A 17,663-nucleotide genomic window follows, 5' to 3' on the forward strand; every position below is an offset into this window, starting at 1 on the left:
GGCAAAGTAATGTCTCTGCTTTATACTATGCTGTCTAAGTTGGTCATAACTTTTTTCCAAGGAGCAAGCATCTTTTAATTTCATGGCTGCAGTCACCATCTGCAGTGATTTTGGAGCCCAATAAAATAAAGTCTGTCACTGTTTCCATTGTTTCCCCATCTATTTGCCTTGGAATGATGGGACCAGATGCTGTGATCTTAATTTTTTGAATGTTGAGTTTTAAGTCAGCTTTTCACTCTCCTCTTTCACTTTCATCATGAGGCTCTTTAGTTCCTCTGCACTTTCTGCCATAAGAGTGGTGTCATCTGCATATCTGAGGTTATTGATGTTTCTCCCGGCAATCTTGATTCCAGCTTGTACTTCATCCAACCATCATTTCTCATGATGTATTCTGCATATAAGTTAAATAAGCAGGGTGACAATATACAGCCTTGACGCACTCCTTTCCCAATTTGGAACCAGTCTGTTGTTCTACGTTCAGTTCTAACTGCTGTTTCTTGACCTGCATACAGATTTCTCAGGAGATAAGATAAGGTGGTCTAGTAGTCCCATCTCTTTAATAGTTTTCCACAGTTTGTTCTGATCAACACAGTAAAAGGCTTTAGCGCAGTCAATGAAGCAGAAGTAGATGTTCTTCTGGATTTATCTCACTTTTTCTATGATCCAAAGGATGTTGGCAATTTGACTTCTTGTTCCTCTGCCTTTTCTAAATCCAGCTTGAACATCTGGAAGTTCACAGTTCACATACTGTTGAAACCTAGCTTGGAGAATTTTCAGCATTATTTTGCTAGCTTGTGAAATGAGTGCAATGATGCGGTACTTTGAACATTCTTTGGCATTGCCTTTCTTTAGGATTGGAATGAAAACTGACCTTTTCCAGTCCTGTGGCCACTGCTGAGTTTTCCAAAGTTGCTGGCATATTGAGTGCAGCACTTTAACAGCATCATCTTTTAGGATTTGAAATAGCTCAACTGGAATTCCATCACCTTCACTAGCTTTGTTCATAGTGATGTTTCCTAAGGCCCACTTAATTTTGCACTCCAGGATGTCTGGCTCTAGGTAAGTGATCACACATCATGGTTATCTGGGTCATTAAGATCTTTTTTATATAGTTCTTCTGTGTATTGTTGCCACCTCTTCTTAATAGCTTCTGCTTCCGTTAGGTCCATACCATTTCTGTCCTTTATCATGCCCATCTTTGCATGAAATGTTCCCTTGATATCTCTAATTTTCTTGAAGACATCTCTGGTCTTTCCCATTCTATTGTTTTCCTCTATTTCTTTAATATTGACTGCATATCAAATGGCAGTGACTGGGATTGGTGCTGGACATGGTCCCTGCCCTTTTGGTGCTTACAGGATAGTAAGATAGACATTAAATGATCTATGTGTGTGTGCTTAGTTGTGTCAGACTCTCTATGACCCCATGGACTCTAGCCCATCAGGTTCCTCTGTCCATGGGATGTCCCAAGCAAGAATAATGGAGTGGGTTGCCATTTCCTTTTCCAGGGGATCTTCCTGACCCAGGGATCAAACCCTAGTCTTTTGCGTCTCCTGCCTTGCAGGCAGATTCTTTACTGCTGAGCCACCAGAGAAGCCCGAATGATGTATAGGAGATAGATATCACATAATCAGACAAACCACTATCTAATTATAACTTCTGTGATTGGAAGTAAAGGATGCTATTAGCATATAAACCTAATTGATGGGGTGAGAAGAAAGTAAGTATGTTAGGTAGACTTCTTTATCTATAGCCAGGAAGGCAGGTATGAGGATTGGAGACTTGGAGACAGAGGGCCCTCTTCCTGCAGGGTCACTCTTTAAGCACAATGGACAGCCTGATATCCAAGGACACCCTGCAGTGAGGATTTGGGAATGGTAAAGTTTAGCCAGAGGAGGGTCTGTCCAACCACACTGAGTGGGGAGACGGAGTCCTCATCCTAGGTGTTAGGAGTTAATGACTGTTAACTTATGAGAAACTGTTTCCAATAAAGTCCATCAGGAAAAAAAAAAAAAAAAAAGCCACTCTGGTGGCAATAGTGCATGCTAAGTCACTTCAGTCTTGTCCAACTCTCTGTGACCCCATGGACTGTAGCCCACGAGGCTCCTCTGTCCATGGGATTCTCCAGGCAAGAATACTGGAGTGGGTTGCCATTTCCTTCCTCAGGGGATCTTCCTGACCCAAGGATCGTACCTGTCATTTCTTAGGTCTCCTGTATTTGCAGGCAGGTTCTTTACTATTAGCGCCACCTGGGAAGCCCCTGGTGGCATAGAGGGCAAATGAAATGAAACGGAATGAATTTCTTCGCAACACTTAAAGTTAAATAAATGTCAGATTTGTTCTTTTTCATAATTATATGCTATATTGGTCAGTTTTTGGTATTTTCCTTCCCCTCTGCTGGATAGCACAAGGAGCCCCGGAGCTATGTAGTTGAAGAGAAGAGGTGAGGGGCCTGGTCCTTAGGCCGCACTGGGGGAGGAGCCCTGCAAGGCAGTGGACTGAACCCTCAGCTCTGCTCTCCCCACCTCCAAGTGAGCCACACGAGCCTCCTGCTTCAGCCACGCTCAGTCTGGCGCATCCCCTGCCCTGCGGAAGCCTGTGTGGATGTCCCTAGAGCCCACAGCCCTCACGTCCTCTCCATCTTGGCTGATCCTGTTTTCCTCCAGGTGTTGGTTATTCCTCCCTATTCAACCCTCACTGCTCAGGCCCAATCCAGTCTATTGCCCTTTGTTATCCTGCTAGCTTTATTTTTTTAATGATTAAAAAATGCTTTATAAGGGATGCAGTAACTTGGAGTTCAAATCACATTTTTTTTTTCAAGTATGAAATACTTCATTATTTTGAAGGTATTTTTAAAACTATTTCTTAATCTTTTCCAAATACTTGTCAGCATATCATGTATCTTAAAATGTCAAGCATCTCAGTTTTTTAATTTTTATTTTTTAAGTGGAGGAAAATTGCATGCAAAACCAACCAATGTGTTGGTTTCTGTCATACAACGTAAATCAGTCATCACAGAGCACCAGGCGGAGCTCCCTGTGTTACTTAGCCACTTCCCAGCGGCTGTTTTACATGTGAGTTTACACATGATAGCGGTCAGTGCTACTCTCCATTCATCCCCCGCCTCCCCGTGCTGCGTCCACAAGTGCATTCTCCACATCTGCATCTCCAGTCCTTCCTTGCACATAGGTTCAGCAGTGACACTTTTCTAGAGTCCATAGATATGCGTTAATATACAACATTTTTGTCTTTCTGACAAAACTTCTTTGTCTCTCATCACTCTGTAATACAGGTTCTAGGTTCATCCGCCTCACTACAGCTGACTCAAATCCATTCTTGCTTATGGCTGAGTAATATTGCATTGTGTATATGTACCACGTCTTCTTTATCCATTCATCTGTCAATGGACATCTAGTTTGGCCTGTTAGCTTCAAATCATCAAGATTATTTGTAGGGCAGTTTACTCCCATCTCAAAATTCACTTCACCTACCCTAATTCAGAAGGTGATGAGATGAGAAGGCGAGAAGGTGATGGCACCCCACTCTAGTACTCTTGCCTGGAAAATCCCATGGACGGAGAAGCCTGGTAGGCTGCAGTCCATGGGGTCGCTGAGTCAGACACGACTGAGCGACTTTCCTTTCACTTTTCACTTTCATGCATTGGAGAAGGAAATGGCAACCCACTCCAGTGTTCTTGCCTGGAGAATCCCAGGGACGGGGGAGCCTGGTGGGCTGCCATCTATGGGGTCGCACAGAGTTGGACACGACTGAAGCGACTTAGCAGCAGCAGCAGCAGCAGCACCCTAGTTCACCTGCATACAAAAGGCAATTTGCCATCTTAAGAGGTAAGAAGGGCTCAGATATTTGGATACTTGGTGATATTTTCATCCCTTCTGAACATGCATTTTTGCCTTGAGAATCCTATGGACAGAGGAGCCTGGTGGGCTACAGTCCAGGGGGTCACAAAGAGACTAACTGAGCGTGGCGCCAGAAGAGTAGAGAAAGAGGACTCTGTGGTATTCTTTACAAAATCTGGAGTTGCTACAGAGGAAAGACACTAAAAGCTAAAAGGCATTGGTTAAATTTATCCTCATAGTTGGGATGGCCATATATGCACCATTGATACTATGTATAAAACAGATAACTAATGAGAACAGACTGTACTCTCCGAACTCTACTCAGTGCTCTGGGTGACCTAGATGGTAAGGAAATAAAAAAAAAAAAAAAAGAGGATATATGTGGACGTATAACTGGTTCACTTTGCTGTACAGTAGAAACTAGCACAGCATTGGAAAGCAACTATACTCCAAAAAAATTAATTTTGAAAATTTGTCCTCCTATCATCTTGTTACCCAGGTGCAATTTGTTTAGACTGGCGTTCCAGCATCTGCCCTTAGATGATGACTTTTCTCTTGATGTTTTCAGCTTCTGATTCCTCCTCGTCTCTCTTTGGGTCCATCAGCTTCATAAATGCAGATGGCTCCTCAACTCCTGCCCTTGGCCCTCTCCTGGGTGAATTCCAGGACTCCTCCAAGCTGAGCACACATGTGAATATCATGTTATTGGCATCAACATACAAATTCTAACTCACGAAGTCTGGAGTGTGGTTACACTACATTTCTAGACAGTTCCTGGCTGTCCCCAAGACTGCTGGTCCTCTGACCATATTGAATAGCAAATATGTATACTTCTCCCTAAGAAGACTTACCTCTTCTTTCATTAAAAATATATTTGTACTTTTTTTTTTTTATGAGGGGGTGTTTTCTTGCATTTTCAACTGTTGTCTTGGTGTGGATAGTTTCTGTAAGTCCATCTTCAGCTTCGTTTCCTGCTCAAGCTTCAGACCTGCATATTCAAATGCTGACCGGATGTTGCTGTTCAGTCACTCAGTTGTGCCTGACTCTTTGTGACCCCATAAACTGCAGCATGCCAGGCTTCCCTGACCTTCACCATCTCCTGGAGTTTGCTCAAACTCATGTCCATTGACTTGATGATGCCATCCAATCATCTCATCTTTTGTTGCCCCCTTCTTCTGCCCTCAGTCTTTCCCAGCATCAGGGTCTTTTTCAAAGAGTTGGCTCTTATCAGGTGGCCAAAGTATTGGAGCTTCAGCTTCAGCATCAGTCCTTCCAATGAATATTCAGGACTGATTTCCTTTAGGATTGACTGGTTTGATCTCCTTGCTATTCAAGGGACTCTCAAGAGTCTTCTCCAACACCACAGTTCAAAAGCATCAATTCTTCATCACTCAGCCTTCTTTATGGTCCAACTCTTACATCTGTACATGACTACTGGAAAAATCATAGCTTTGACTATACGGACATTTGCTGGCAAAGTAATGTCCCTGCTTTTTAATACACTGTCTAGGTTTGTCATAGCTTTTCTTTCAAGGAGCAAACATCTTTTAATTTCATGGCTGCAGTCACTGTCCACAGTGATTTGGATCCCAAGAACATAGTCTGTTACTGTTCCCAATTTTTCCCCATCTGTTTGCCTTGATATTCATGTCTGGATATGTCAATGCAGATTCTACCAGCATCTCAACAGGAAAAGTGCAAATCTAGACTCACTATCCTCTCAGTAGCTCCTTTGCCGGTGGATCCCACCCCCATGACAGATATCTCAAAGTGGTAGAATTCCAGAATGATGTCCATCAGCATACAAGTGCCCTGAATGGACCTGAAGGGCATGCCAATGTTTGCTGATTTGGAAGAATCAAGGATATAATTTTGAGGCAAGAAAAAATGAAAAGCAGTGAAAATCTGGTTCAGAAGCATTCTCTCTTCACTCGCTTACATCATAAAATAAGAAATGGTCAAGGAAAGAAGAGACTTATGGTTAGATATGAACTGGTTTCTAGCAAACAGGTTTTTAAGAGTTGGCCTAAACGTCCTTTTGGTTGCTTGACATGAAGTTTCATGAGTGTTTGCTTAGGGAGGACTGTGGAAAGTGTTGATCCACTGTTTTCTTTAAATCCTATACATTTATTTGATGCCAGAGCTCTTGGCAAGAGAAATATGGTCAAATAGCAATACTGATTCCAATGGTTTACTGGAGACTCATACTGGAGAGTTTGTACACAGTGGTATTCAGTAAGAAGAAAGGGTTTTATTTGGCTGATATTATATGTATTGTAATCTAAATATACACTCTGATGGTTAATTTTATGGGTCAACCTGATCTTAAGCCAAAGGCCAGGTCCTGAAATTTTTGCTGTGCCACCATTTGGACAGTCTCTCCATAACTGTGTTTGCTCTGCAGAGTCTACAGATTTTTCATTTACGTCCAGCTGGGGTTTTTATCATGGGCTTTATTAGACATAATACATTTTCATTCCAATCCCAGAGAAAGGCAATGCCAAAGTATGTTCAAACTACTGCACAACTGCACTCACCTCATACACTACCAAAGTAATGCTCAAAATTTTCCAAGCAAGACTTCAACAGTATGTAAACCATGACCTTCCAGATGTCCAAGCTGGATTTAGAAAAGGCAGAGGAACCAGAGATTAAATTGCCAACATCTATTGGATCACTGAAAAAGCAAGAGAGTTCCAGAAAAACATCTACTTCTGCTTTACTGTCTATGTCAAAGCCTTTTACTGTGTTGATCACAACAAACTGTGGAAAACTCTTAAAGAGATGGGAATACAGGACCACCTTACCTGCCTCCTGAGAAATCTGTATGCAGGTCAAGAAGCAACCATTAGAACTGGGCATGGAACAACAGACTGGTCCCAAATAGGAAAAGGAGTACATCAAGGCTATATATTGTCACCCTGCTTATTTAACTTATATGCAGAGTACATCATGTGAAATGCTGGGCTGGATGAAGTATAAGCTGGAATCAAGATTGCTGGGAGAAGTATCAATAACCTCAGATATGCAGATGACTACTTATGGCAGAAAAGTGAAGAAGAAATAAAGAGCCTCTTGATGAAAGTGAAAGAGGAAAGTGAAAAAGCTGGCTTAAAACTCAACATTCAGAAGACTGAATGAAGAAGAGAAGACTTGAGAGTCCCTTGGACTGCAAGGAGATCAAACGAGTCAATCCTAAAGGAAATCAGTCCTGAGTATTCACTGGAAAGACTGATGCTGATGCTGAAACTCCAGTAGTTTGGCCACCTAATGCAAAGAACTGACTCATTGGAAAATACCCTGATGCTGGGAAAGATTGAAGGCAGGAGGAGAAGGGGATGACAGAGGATGAGACGGTTGGATGGCATCACTGACTCGATGGACATGGGTTTGAGCAAGCTCCAGGAGTTGGTGAAGGTCAGGGAAGCCTGGCGTGCTGCAGTCCATGAAGTTGCAAAGATTCAGACATGACTGAGTAACTGAACTGACATATGGAATCTAGAAAGACAGTACTGAAGAACCTATTTTAAGGCAGCAATGGAGATGCAGACATAAAGAAGAGACGTATGGACATGGAGGGTGTGGAGGGGGAGGAAGGAGAAGGTGGGGAGGAGGAAGGAGAGGGTGGGGAGGTGGAAGGAGAGGGTGGGACAAATGGAGACAGTGGTATGGAAACATATATACTACCATATGTAAAATAGCCAGCAGGAATTTGCTGTATCACTCAGGGAAGTAAAACTGGTGCTCTGTGACAACCTAGAGGGGTAGGATGGGGTGGGAAGTGGAAGGGAGGTTCAGGAGGGAGGGAACATATGTCTATGTAATATGTCTATATTACCTATGGTTAATTCACAATAAACTGTGGAAAATTCTGAAAGAGATGGAAATACGAGATCACCTGACCTGGCTCTTGAGAAACCTATATGCAGGTCAGGAAGCAACAGTTAGAACTGGACATGGAACAACAGACTGGTTCCAAATAGGGAAAGGACTATGTCAAGGCTGTATACTGTCACCCTGCTTATTTAACTTTTATGCAGAGTACATCATGAGGAATGCTGGGCTGGAAGAAGCACAAGCTGGAATCAAGATTGCCGGGAGAAATATCAATAACCTCAGATATGCAGATGACACCACTCTTATGGCAGAAAGTGAAGAGGAATTGAAAAGCCTCTTGATGAAAGTGAAAGTGGAGAGTGAAAAATTTAGCTTAAAGCTCAACATTCAGAAAACGAAGATCATGGCATCTGGTCCCATCACTTCATGGGAAATAGATGGGGAAACAGTGGAAACAGTGTTAGACTTTATTTTGGGGGGCTCCAAATTCACTGCAGATGGTGACTGCAGCCATGAAATTAAAAGACGCTTACTCCTTGGAAGAAAAGTTATGACCAACCTAGATAACACTGAAAAGCAGAGACATTACTTTGCCAACAAAGGTCCGTCTAGTCAAGGCTATGATTTTTCCAGTAGTCATGTATGGATGTGAGAGTTGGACTATGAAGAAAGCTGAGTGCCGAAGAATTGATGCTTTTGAACTGTGGTGTTGGAGAAGACTCTTGAGAGTCCCTTGGAATGCAAGGAGATCCAACCAGTCCATTCTGAAGGAGATCAGCCCTGGGATTTCTTTGGAAGGAATGACGTTAAAGCTGAAACTCCAGTACTTTGGTCACCTCATGCGAAGGGTTGACTCATTGGAAAAGACTCTGATGCTGGGAGGGATTGGGGGCGGGAGGAGAAGGGGATGACAGAGGATGAGATGGCTGGATGGCATCACGGACTCGACGGATGTGAGTCTGAGTGAACTTCGGGAGTTGGTGATGGACAGGGAGGCCTGGCGTGCTGCGATTCATGGTGTCACAAAGAGTCGGACACGACTGTGCGACTGAACTGAACTGAATTCATGTTGATGTATGGCAGAAACAAATGCAATATTGTAAAACAATTAGCCTTCAAAAAAGAAGGAAACATGACTGATGCAAGCCTACTGGTTCTTCCAGAGCCTGTGCTCTCTTTGATGGAGCTTGTTTCTGCCTTCTGCTAACCTCTGATGTGCTCCAGCAGCACTCTGCCCTCCAAAAAAGTAACCTTGCTGTTATGAAGTCCACATATTCCTTCTGGGATTTATTACTTTCAGAGTGTTTAGGGATGATAAGTATTCTGATAAATAAAGATTCTGCACGTGCTTCCCCAGATTCAATTCCACACACATACAAATCAGGAAAGACTTGGCTAGCAGCAGCAAATGTAAAAAAACCAAAACCCAGGATTTTAGCCAACTTTCAGCTCTATGATTCAATAATGAGACAAAGTTCACCAAAACCTAACCACCCACCAAGTTGAGTTTTAGGCTGCATAACAATGAATCAAGTTCCTCCATGTTGACCTGGTCAGATCACAGACGGAGTTTTGTGCTCAGTCTTGTTTGCCACATTCAAGTGTGGAGACTGGAAAATATACTATTTAAACTTTGGGAAAGAGAACACTTGAGGGCCTAAGAGATGCCTTCAAATATGTGTGTGTGCTCAGTTGCTCAGTCATGTCTGACTCTTTGCAAACCTATGACCCGTAGCCGGCCAGGCTCCTCTGTCCACAGGACAAGGATACTGGAGTGGGTCGACATTTCTTTCTCTGGGGATCTTCCTGACCTGGGAATCAGACCCACATCTCCTGTAGGTGATGGTGAGTTGGCAGGTGGATTCTCTACCGCTCCTGCTAAGCCCTCAAATATCTAAAGTGCCGTCACATTGGTGAAAGATTGTTTCTTCTATCTGGGTCTTAGGGAAAGTTGGAAACAGCAAGGAAATCTATTTCGGCTCAAGAAAAAGGAGACCTTTTTAACCTGTCGAGGTGGCCCGGGCGGGTCTAGTCCTTGGGGGTTCTGATGCAAGCTGTTTGGTGGAGACAGTGTGCAAGCAGTCGGGCAGTGCCGTGACTGCCCCTCTGGGCGGAGTGGGGCATTCCCGGTATATACTACTCACCCCTGCTCTGCCCAGCCTCCTGTGTGCTGTTTGTGGCTGTACAGCATGTAGCTCATTGTGTTCTTTGCTTAAAGTGTCTATGATTTGCTTTATTATTTAAAAGCAGCATTTATTACTAAGAATTCCAAGGAAAACAACAGAAAGTGTAAGATGAGAGATCTCTTCAAGAAAACTGGAAATATCAAAGGGAACATTTCATCTAAAGATGGGCACAATAAAAAACAGAGATGATAAAGACCTAATATAAGAGATCAAGAAGAGATGGCATGAATACACAGAAGAACTAGTACAAAAAAGATCTTAATGATGGATAACCATGGTGGTGTAGTCTCTCACTCAGAGCCAGATGTTTGGGAGTGTGAAGTCAAGTGGGCATTAGGAAGCATTCCTGTCAATAAAGCTAGTGGAGGTGATGGAATTCCAGCAGAGCTATTTCAAACCCTAAAAGATGATGATATTAAAGTGTTGCACTTTGGAACACTTGCAAATTTGGAAAACACAGGATTGAAAAGGTCAGTCCTCATCCCAATTCCCAGGAAGGGTAGTACTAAAGAATTCTTGAAACACCAGACAATTGCACTTATCTCCCATGTAAGGTTAGACTACTGCTACTGCTACTGCTAAGTCGCTTCAGTCGTGTCCGACTCTGTGCGACCCCATAGACGGCAGCCCACCAGGCTCCCCCGTCCCTGGGATTCTCCAGGCAAGAACACTGGAGTGGGTTGCCATTTCCTTCTCCAATGCATGAAAATGGAAAGTGAAAGTGAAGTCGCTCAGTCGTGTCCGACTCTTAGCGACCCCATGGACTGCAACCTACCAGACTCCTCTGCCCATGGGATTTTCCAGGCAAGAGTACTGGAGTGGGGTCCCATTGCCTTCTCTGTAAGGTTAGACTAGAGATATCTTATAGTAAGGTTATATTCAAAATCCTCCAAGCTAGGCTTCAGTATTATGTGAATCAAGAACTTCCAGGTGTTCAAGCTGGATTTAGAAAAGGCAGAGGAACCAGAGATCAAATTGCCAACATCCACTGGATCATAAAGCAAAAGAATTCCAGAAGAACATCTACCTCTGTTTCATTGACTATGCTAAAGCCTTTGACTGTGTGGATCAAAACAAACTGTGGAAAACTCTTAAAGAGGTGGGAATACCAGACCATCTTGTCTCCTGAGAAACTTGTATGTAGGTCAAGAAGCAACAGTTAGAACCCTGCGTGGAACAACTGACTGGTTCAGGATTGAGAAAGGAGTATGATAAGGCTGTTTATTGTCAGTCAACCTCTATATTTAACCTATACGCAGAGCACATTATGCAAAATGCTGAGCTGGATGAACTACAAGCTGGAATCAAGATTGCCAGGAGAAATATCAACAACCTCAGATATGTGGATGATGCCACTCTAATGGCAGAAAGCAAAGAGGAACTAGAGAGCCTCTTGATGAGGGTGAAGGAGAGTGAAAAGCCAGCTTAAAACTCAATATTGAAAGAATTAAGATCATGGCATCCGGTCCCGTCACTTCACGGCAAATAGAAGGGGGAAAAGGTGGAAGCAGTGACATGACTGAGCAGGACGCATGGGTAACCTAAGATCCCCCATGCCAAACAGCGCAGTAACAAAAAAAGGCGGTTAAAATGTAGAAGCTGGTTATTGTATAACTGATTATGCAGCTTTATCATGGGATTCAGGAAAGTACCTCGGTATCTGGAAGGACTAAATTCAACAGCCCTGTGAACTACTTATGAGTTACATAAAGTTCCGGGATGGTGGAACACACCTCCTATTGTGCCTGGCAGGCCAGGTGGGAAGTCCTGAATTGTTCTCTCTCTTCCTTTCACTGGCGGTTTTAAAGAGATTTGGGAATACAGAGCTACAGTAATAAATAATTTTTCTTTTACTTTTGAAATAAAAGCGAGGCATATTAGTTTAATTCAGTTTCACTTAGATGAAGCAGCTGTCTTGGCAGCAACAGGTAATGCCTTACCTATAATAACTAACATTACTTTTAGAAAAGTGTAACTCTGTGTCACTGCTAGGCAGACCTTTTCTCTTGGGCATTTTTTAAAAGGAAATAAGATTATATTTTAAAATATTAAAGAAACAGGCCAGCAATTGTAATGCCCCGGTGAATCCTGAAAATTTATTTGGGAGAATATCAGATATTGATCCTTTGTTTTACAGCTCATGATAATAATCAGAAAATATACATTTTGAAATGACAGTCAAAAGAAAAGAAATAATTACATATAATACAGATTACAGGTATTTTACTTGTACATAAGCAAAGCAGTACTAAAAGCATACTTATGGGTTCATAGTAGGTGAACATGGCAATTTTCTGTGTAAAGCTGCAGCAACTCAAATCCTCTTCGGGTCAATAAAGAAAGACAGATTGAGAAATACATTTAGGGCTTATCACTGTGTCTGGCTGTAAACCTATTTTTTTTAACCTTTCCCCTCCCCCCATATATATATGTATATACTTTATTGCCTTTATATTTCTGCTGGTTTAATATAATTAGTATACTAAATAGTTATCTGCATTTATTTGGTTTCTAAAAATATATAAAATGCATTGGAATAGAGCTCCTGCAGCTTTCAAGCAGTCACTGTCCTGGCATCGAAAGCTTATTCTGGAAATGTAAAGCAGCAATACTGAATAAATAGTGATTGTTTTGTCTTCTCCATACAGCCGATGGCCTTCAACCCAAACTGAAAAACACTGTAGCAAATAGCATAAACATGCAACTTAAAAAAAAAAAACTGACATAATATAAAAGTAAGACTTACTGAGCTAAATTTTAATACAATATGGACTAATAAAGACAACTTTAGGTAGAAGAGGGATGTGAACACAGCACTGTTATTTACATATAAATTAAGGCCCAATTTTTCAAAGGCAATGTACACAGGGAACCATCCATCTGCTCATGCCCTTTGCACACCTGAAGTCAAGAGTTTTTTTTCCTTTTCTATGTTATTTCTTCAATCTGTTATTATAGTTCTAACTTGGAAAGGTGTTCACAGAAGTGGATTTAAATGAAGTTTCTTTTCTTGAAAGGCCACTTTGCTCTTATTCACAAAGAAAATATTCTTTTAGTGCAGGTACAAAATGTATTTATGTTCTGGAAGTGAGTGCTTTTTTGTTCTGCTTAAAGATTGTTAATATTCACATTTCACACCATAAGTTCTATGTTTTTACGGTCTTAGTCTTGTCTTAGCTCTCATCTACAGTTAATTTGAACTACAGAAATTGATGACTAGCTCAGTAATGGCTGAGGGAATTAATTAATTGGGTAACTCCTATTAACACCAACTGAAATCTCACATATAAATTCCCCATGCATCAGGAAAAAAAGAAAAAGCTAACCAAAATATTTCATCAGAAAAAAAAAGGACTGAGGCAACCCACTACAGATCATTCTCTGAGGATGACAAACATTCCAAAGGGTCAAATATACTAATACTATTTCAAATTATCCCTTGGTAAGGAAAAAAAAATCTTCTAATGTATTTAATACCTGTAGAAAATCACAATGAAACAACTTTCAGTGTAATAATTAAAAAAAACTTATAATCTAATTTAGTATTCAGAAACTGAATATTCCCCCAGATGCAAAATTTTCTATTTAGTATTTTTACATACCAGTGCCCACTTCCCCTCTCTGAAATATATCCAAAGATGTGGTACTTAATCTAACTCATTATATTTACAATAGATAAAAATGATCAGAAATAGACTAAGATATTTTTAAGATGTTCTAGGGAGATGAGTTTTCTTTCCTCCATTGTAAAAAAAGACTTAGAAAAGATTTCTTAGAGATGTACTTCCAGAAGTTATATAACTGATTAAAAAGTACAGTTGCTTGTTGTATTAATCAAATTCACATTTATATAATCTTCTTATCTAGGAAATAGTATTTCTATCTGTAATTAGGTCTGTGAAGATTATTTGGCAGCTTGAAAATTCAGATGAACTGTCAGGATCCGGCCAGCCTTTTGTTAAAGTTATTAGGTTAATGCTGATAATAATTGACAACAATTGAGTTGGATCCTGACTTTGTGTTTTTCATGGTATGCCCAGGCATCTTTGCAATGAAAAACTGCAAAGTCTAATATGTCTTCAGTTTAACATTTTGATTTAAATAGAATGTAATCAATTTATAAAAATTGTTTTTCTTTGTGAATAAGATCTCAATTCTCTGAACAACAATAACAAAATGACCCAGTATAGAATGGAACCTTTTAAAAATAAGGCATATATCAGGCATACATAAACCATTATTATCAGAAAATCTACAAATTATTTTGATTTTTTAATTCTAATTTTTAAATATATATAGATATGAAATAACTATTACAAACTGAGAGCAAATGTGTATAGGTTGTGGTTATTAGGTAAGAATCATTGATTTATCAAGTTTTTTTGCAAAACAGTATAATGGCAAGGTCAACTTGGTAATTCTAAGAACCCAAAGAAAATATCTTTAGTTGAGGTCTGCCATTTAGCTGGACTAGAAAAGGCAACTATGCATTATTACTTTCAGTTCAGAAGCTTCTATATATTGTCATAGCCATTCTTAAAAATTTTCACTGGAAACCTAAATATAGCAGCATTCTTAGCATTCATTAAACCAAAAATAAGTCAAATATGTTTAAAACATCCAGAGTTGCCCTCATGCATAGCATATAACTTACATCTTTTTATTGTTACCATGGCATTAATATACTAACCCACTGTTATTCTGTTGCATGTCAATAATACAGACAATATGTTTTCCTCAGAATTAAAAACTATTTTAAATTTTAGAATAAAGTCTAAATTATATTGTACCAAATTCTGATCAGAGGGAATGTAAAAATGGCTAGGTATCTGACCACATCCATCCAGATAATCTGGTGCATCTCAGTTAGGTCAGAGGTGTTGACTCATTTTTGGTTTTATAAATAAGAAAATATATGCACAAAGGGAGCTTCATGTCCTGTAAAAGTTGAACTGAAAATTAATGAAAACAAACATTGAATTTAACTTTATTTCCTTAGTAAAAAGTACCTAACTCCAATCTACTTTCTGTCTAAATGACTGGAGAAATTGCAACCGTTTATAATGTACACAGTAAATTATGTGCAAGCAATAACTTATCCAGGGTGCTTTCAGCAATAGACCATACATACAAAGTGGGTTATTTTAAAAATTATATCACTTAAAGCAACCTTCCTGAAAATATCCTCAGATTTCTCTAATTTGTCTATTATGGCAACTCTGAGGATCCATGAGACTAAAACAAAAGGCAGGGCAGAAACAAAACACATCATGTTGTGGGAAACCCCATGCCTGTTTGGATAGATATTCAGCAAGTATATTTTTATTCAACAGTGTCTGAAGCACTGCAAACATTTTAAACATATATATAAAATTTACTTCATGAAAATATTTCCATTTTTGTATGTGGTCATTCCTATGCTGGAAATACTGTGAAGGAAAGACTAAGCTTCAGATTAAAAAGAAAACCTGAATTCTCTCACCTAATTAAGCAGTGGCTAGGATGGGTTCACAATGGCAGAGCGTCCTATGACGCTCATGGAGCTGTAAATCAGCAATGCGTGGAGTCTGGCGACATGCACACGAAGTCATTATCACACGGTATGTAATGTAATTCAGTCACAGGATAAGTATTAATAAAAAATATTAAAACATCAACATTCACTCATTAATTGATTACATGGAATAAATAAACTAAGTCAGTCACATATTTCTCTTCACTCTTAAGTCACGGTTTTATTTACGTATGCACACTGTATAATACTTTCCTAATGCTCTCAAAATGCTACAGATAAAAATGAAGGCTTGGCATTACAGCTGCTGGACAAAAACGTCAACACTGTGGGTGTGTGAAGACACAGTTTCTTTGTTCTTTAGCATCAGTGCACAGGGTATGGCTCCAAGTGGTATGCAACTTAGGACAGAAAAAAGATGCGGTGGCTTGTGGAACAGATCCTCCGTTCATCATTGGCACAAAATCAAAGAAGGAATCTTCACCGTCCTTGGTACCTTTCCTGGATCTCTACCCTGAAGACAGGTAATGTTATACATAGATGCCTTCAGGATTAAAACCAGATGAGATAGGATTCTGTAGAATACGCAGGTTACTGGGGAGCTGCCGAGAGGAGCCAGGCCGCTTCAGAGACCCGGACTGGAATGGTGCCTCTAAACAAGAAACAGAGAACGTCATTTGATGTTTGCACCAGTGACCTGGATATGAGAAATCAGAACTTTCCCTGTTCTCAAGAACCAAGTGATACAGAGTAATGACTGCACCCCCATAGGTTCTGGGTGAGAGGACAGGCTGAGTCTGCTTGACACTCTCAGTTGATTAAATAGTTTCTAGTCATCTGAGGAGTTCATGATCTTTTGAAAAAGGTGAGCACTGTGCCTCTCTTTCTGGGTTGTTCATATCATACGCATAGGCAGATTTAGAACTGTCTTTTAAATACCAGCACAAATTAATAATGAAGACTTTTAGGAGAGGAAGAAGGGGCCTTAGGAACAAAGAGAAGTTACCACTCAATTTAATGGACCATGACTGACACATATTTCAGGACAAGTTTGCAAGGAAACAGTTTAAAATGAGTGATAGGATATTTACCCATCTAAGTAAATAAATAATGTAAACATTATTGATTCTTCCCAGAAAAAATTTCTTTAAGTGACCCAAGAATCAGTTTTGAGTAGTAGGAGAATGTTGCAATCAAATGCAAGCAGTTTATTCAAAGTTAACAGTGAAAGTCAAGGTTTTAAAAAGCGGTTTCTCAAAGCTTACCCCTTTCTGTGTCTGCATGCAAGGCCTCCACTCCAATGGGCTCCGCTGGCAGGACGGTGACTTTCGTCCCTGTCTGCTGGATAAACTGCTGGAGGTTGACTTGCCGCAGCTCTTTGGTCAACTGCTCCAATTCTTGTTCTCTGTCCTAGACGGAAGTTAAATTTTTTCTAAAATTTGAGGATTCATTATTGGCCAGCTACAGACATCCTGGTCACTGTCCATCTGCTACAGGGTTAAAGGTGGGATGCTCACTTTCACAAGAGTGCTTGTAACAAACCTGGTTTATATTGACATACTGGGCTGAGGAGGTCAAGCTCACTCTGTGGCATGGGCCAAAAAATAAATAAAAGACAACAGCTTCTTCAGTTTGTGCTTTTAAATGTCATGCCTTCCTCTGCTAAGAGTACACTATGTACCTGATGAAATAAATCTATGTCTACAGACTTTCATGAATAAAAGACTGGATTCCATCTATCCCAGTGTTTACAGCAATCTTGGTAAGCTCTTCATAACTATACTTCCCCATATCTACTTCATAATAAGTGTTAGTCAATCAGTTGTATCTGACTCTTTGTGACCCCATGGTTTGTAGCCTATCAGGCTCCCCTGTTCATGGAATTCTGCAGGCAAGAATACTGGAATGGGCTGCCATTTCCTTCTCCAGGGGATCTTCCTGACCCAGGGACTGAGCCCAGGTATTGCCTGCATTGCAGGCAGACTCCTTACCAACTGAGCCACCAGGGAAGCCCACTACTTCACAATATGCAGCAAAATTAACAGTCATTTGGTTCATGAGATTCGGGCTCCTTTTCATGAAATGCTTTACTGAGATTTATGTTAGAGCACGAGGAAGGCAAGATTTCCACTATGGGGTTTTTAAATCCTTGACAAGCAGGTCTGTGAACTGAAGAGCTCTAAAGTAAGGAGACCAAGTTTGGATGGCCAGAAAGCTCCAAAAGCAAGGAGAGGCATTCTGTTATTCAAATGGACTTTCTTCTCTTTCTCT

The 17,663-nt window shown here is 40.5% G+C and overlaps 1 protein-coding gene across 5 annotated transcripts in view; it reads right to left on the reverse strand.

Moving 5' to 3' along the window:
* Positions 1-11,948: 11,948 nt before the first annotated feature.
* The window catches only part of RASSF8 (Ras association domain family member 8), a 140,684-nt gene continuing 134,969 nt past the window's right edge, over positions 11,949-17,663 (reverse strand). For all 5 annotated transcript variants that reach the window (XM_060413300.1, XM_012175153.4, XM_042247377.1 and 2 more), the window contains 2 exons: positions 16,658-16,802; positions 11,949-16,044 (listed from right to left, as the gene is read on the reverse strand). In XM_060413300.1, the coding sequence (XP_060269283.1) occupies positions 15,923-16,044; positions 16,658-16,802 (267 nt within the window). In that variant the 3' untranslated portion in view covers positions 11,949-15,922. The remainder of the gene's footprint in view (positions 16,045-16,657; positions 16,803-17,663) is intronic.

Source organism: Ovis aries, chromosome 3 (assembly GCF_016772045.2).
Source record: "Ovis aries strain OAR_USU_Benz2616 breed Rambouillet chromosome 3, ARS-UI_Ramb_v3.0, whole genome shotgun sequence".
Classification (NCBI taxonomy): Eukaryota; Metazoa; Chordata; class Mammalia; order Artiodactyla; family Bovidae; genus Ovis; species Ovis aries.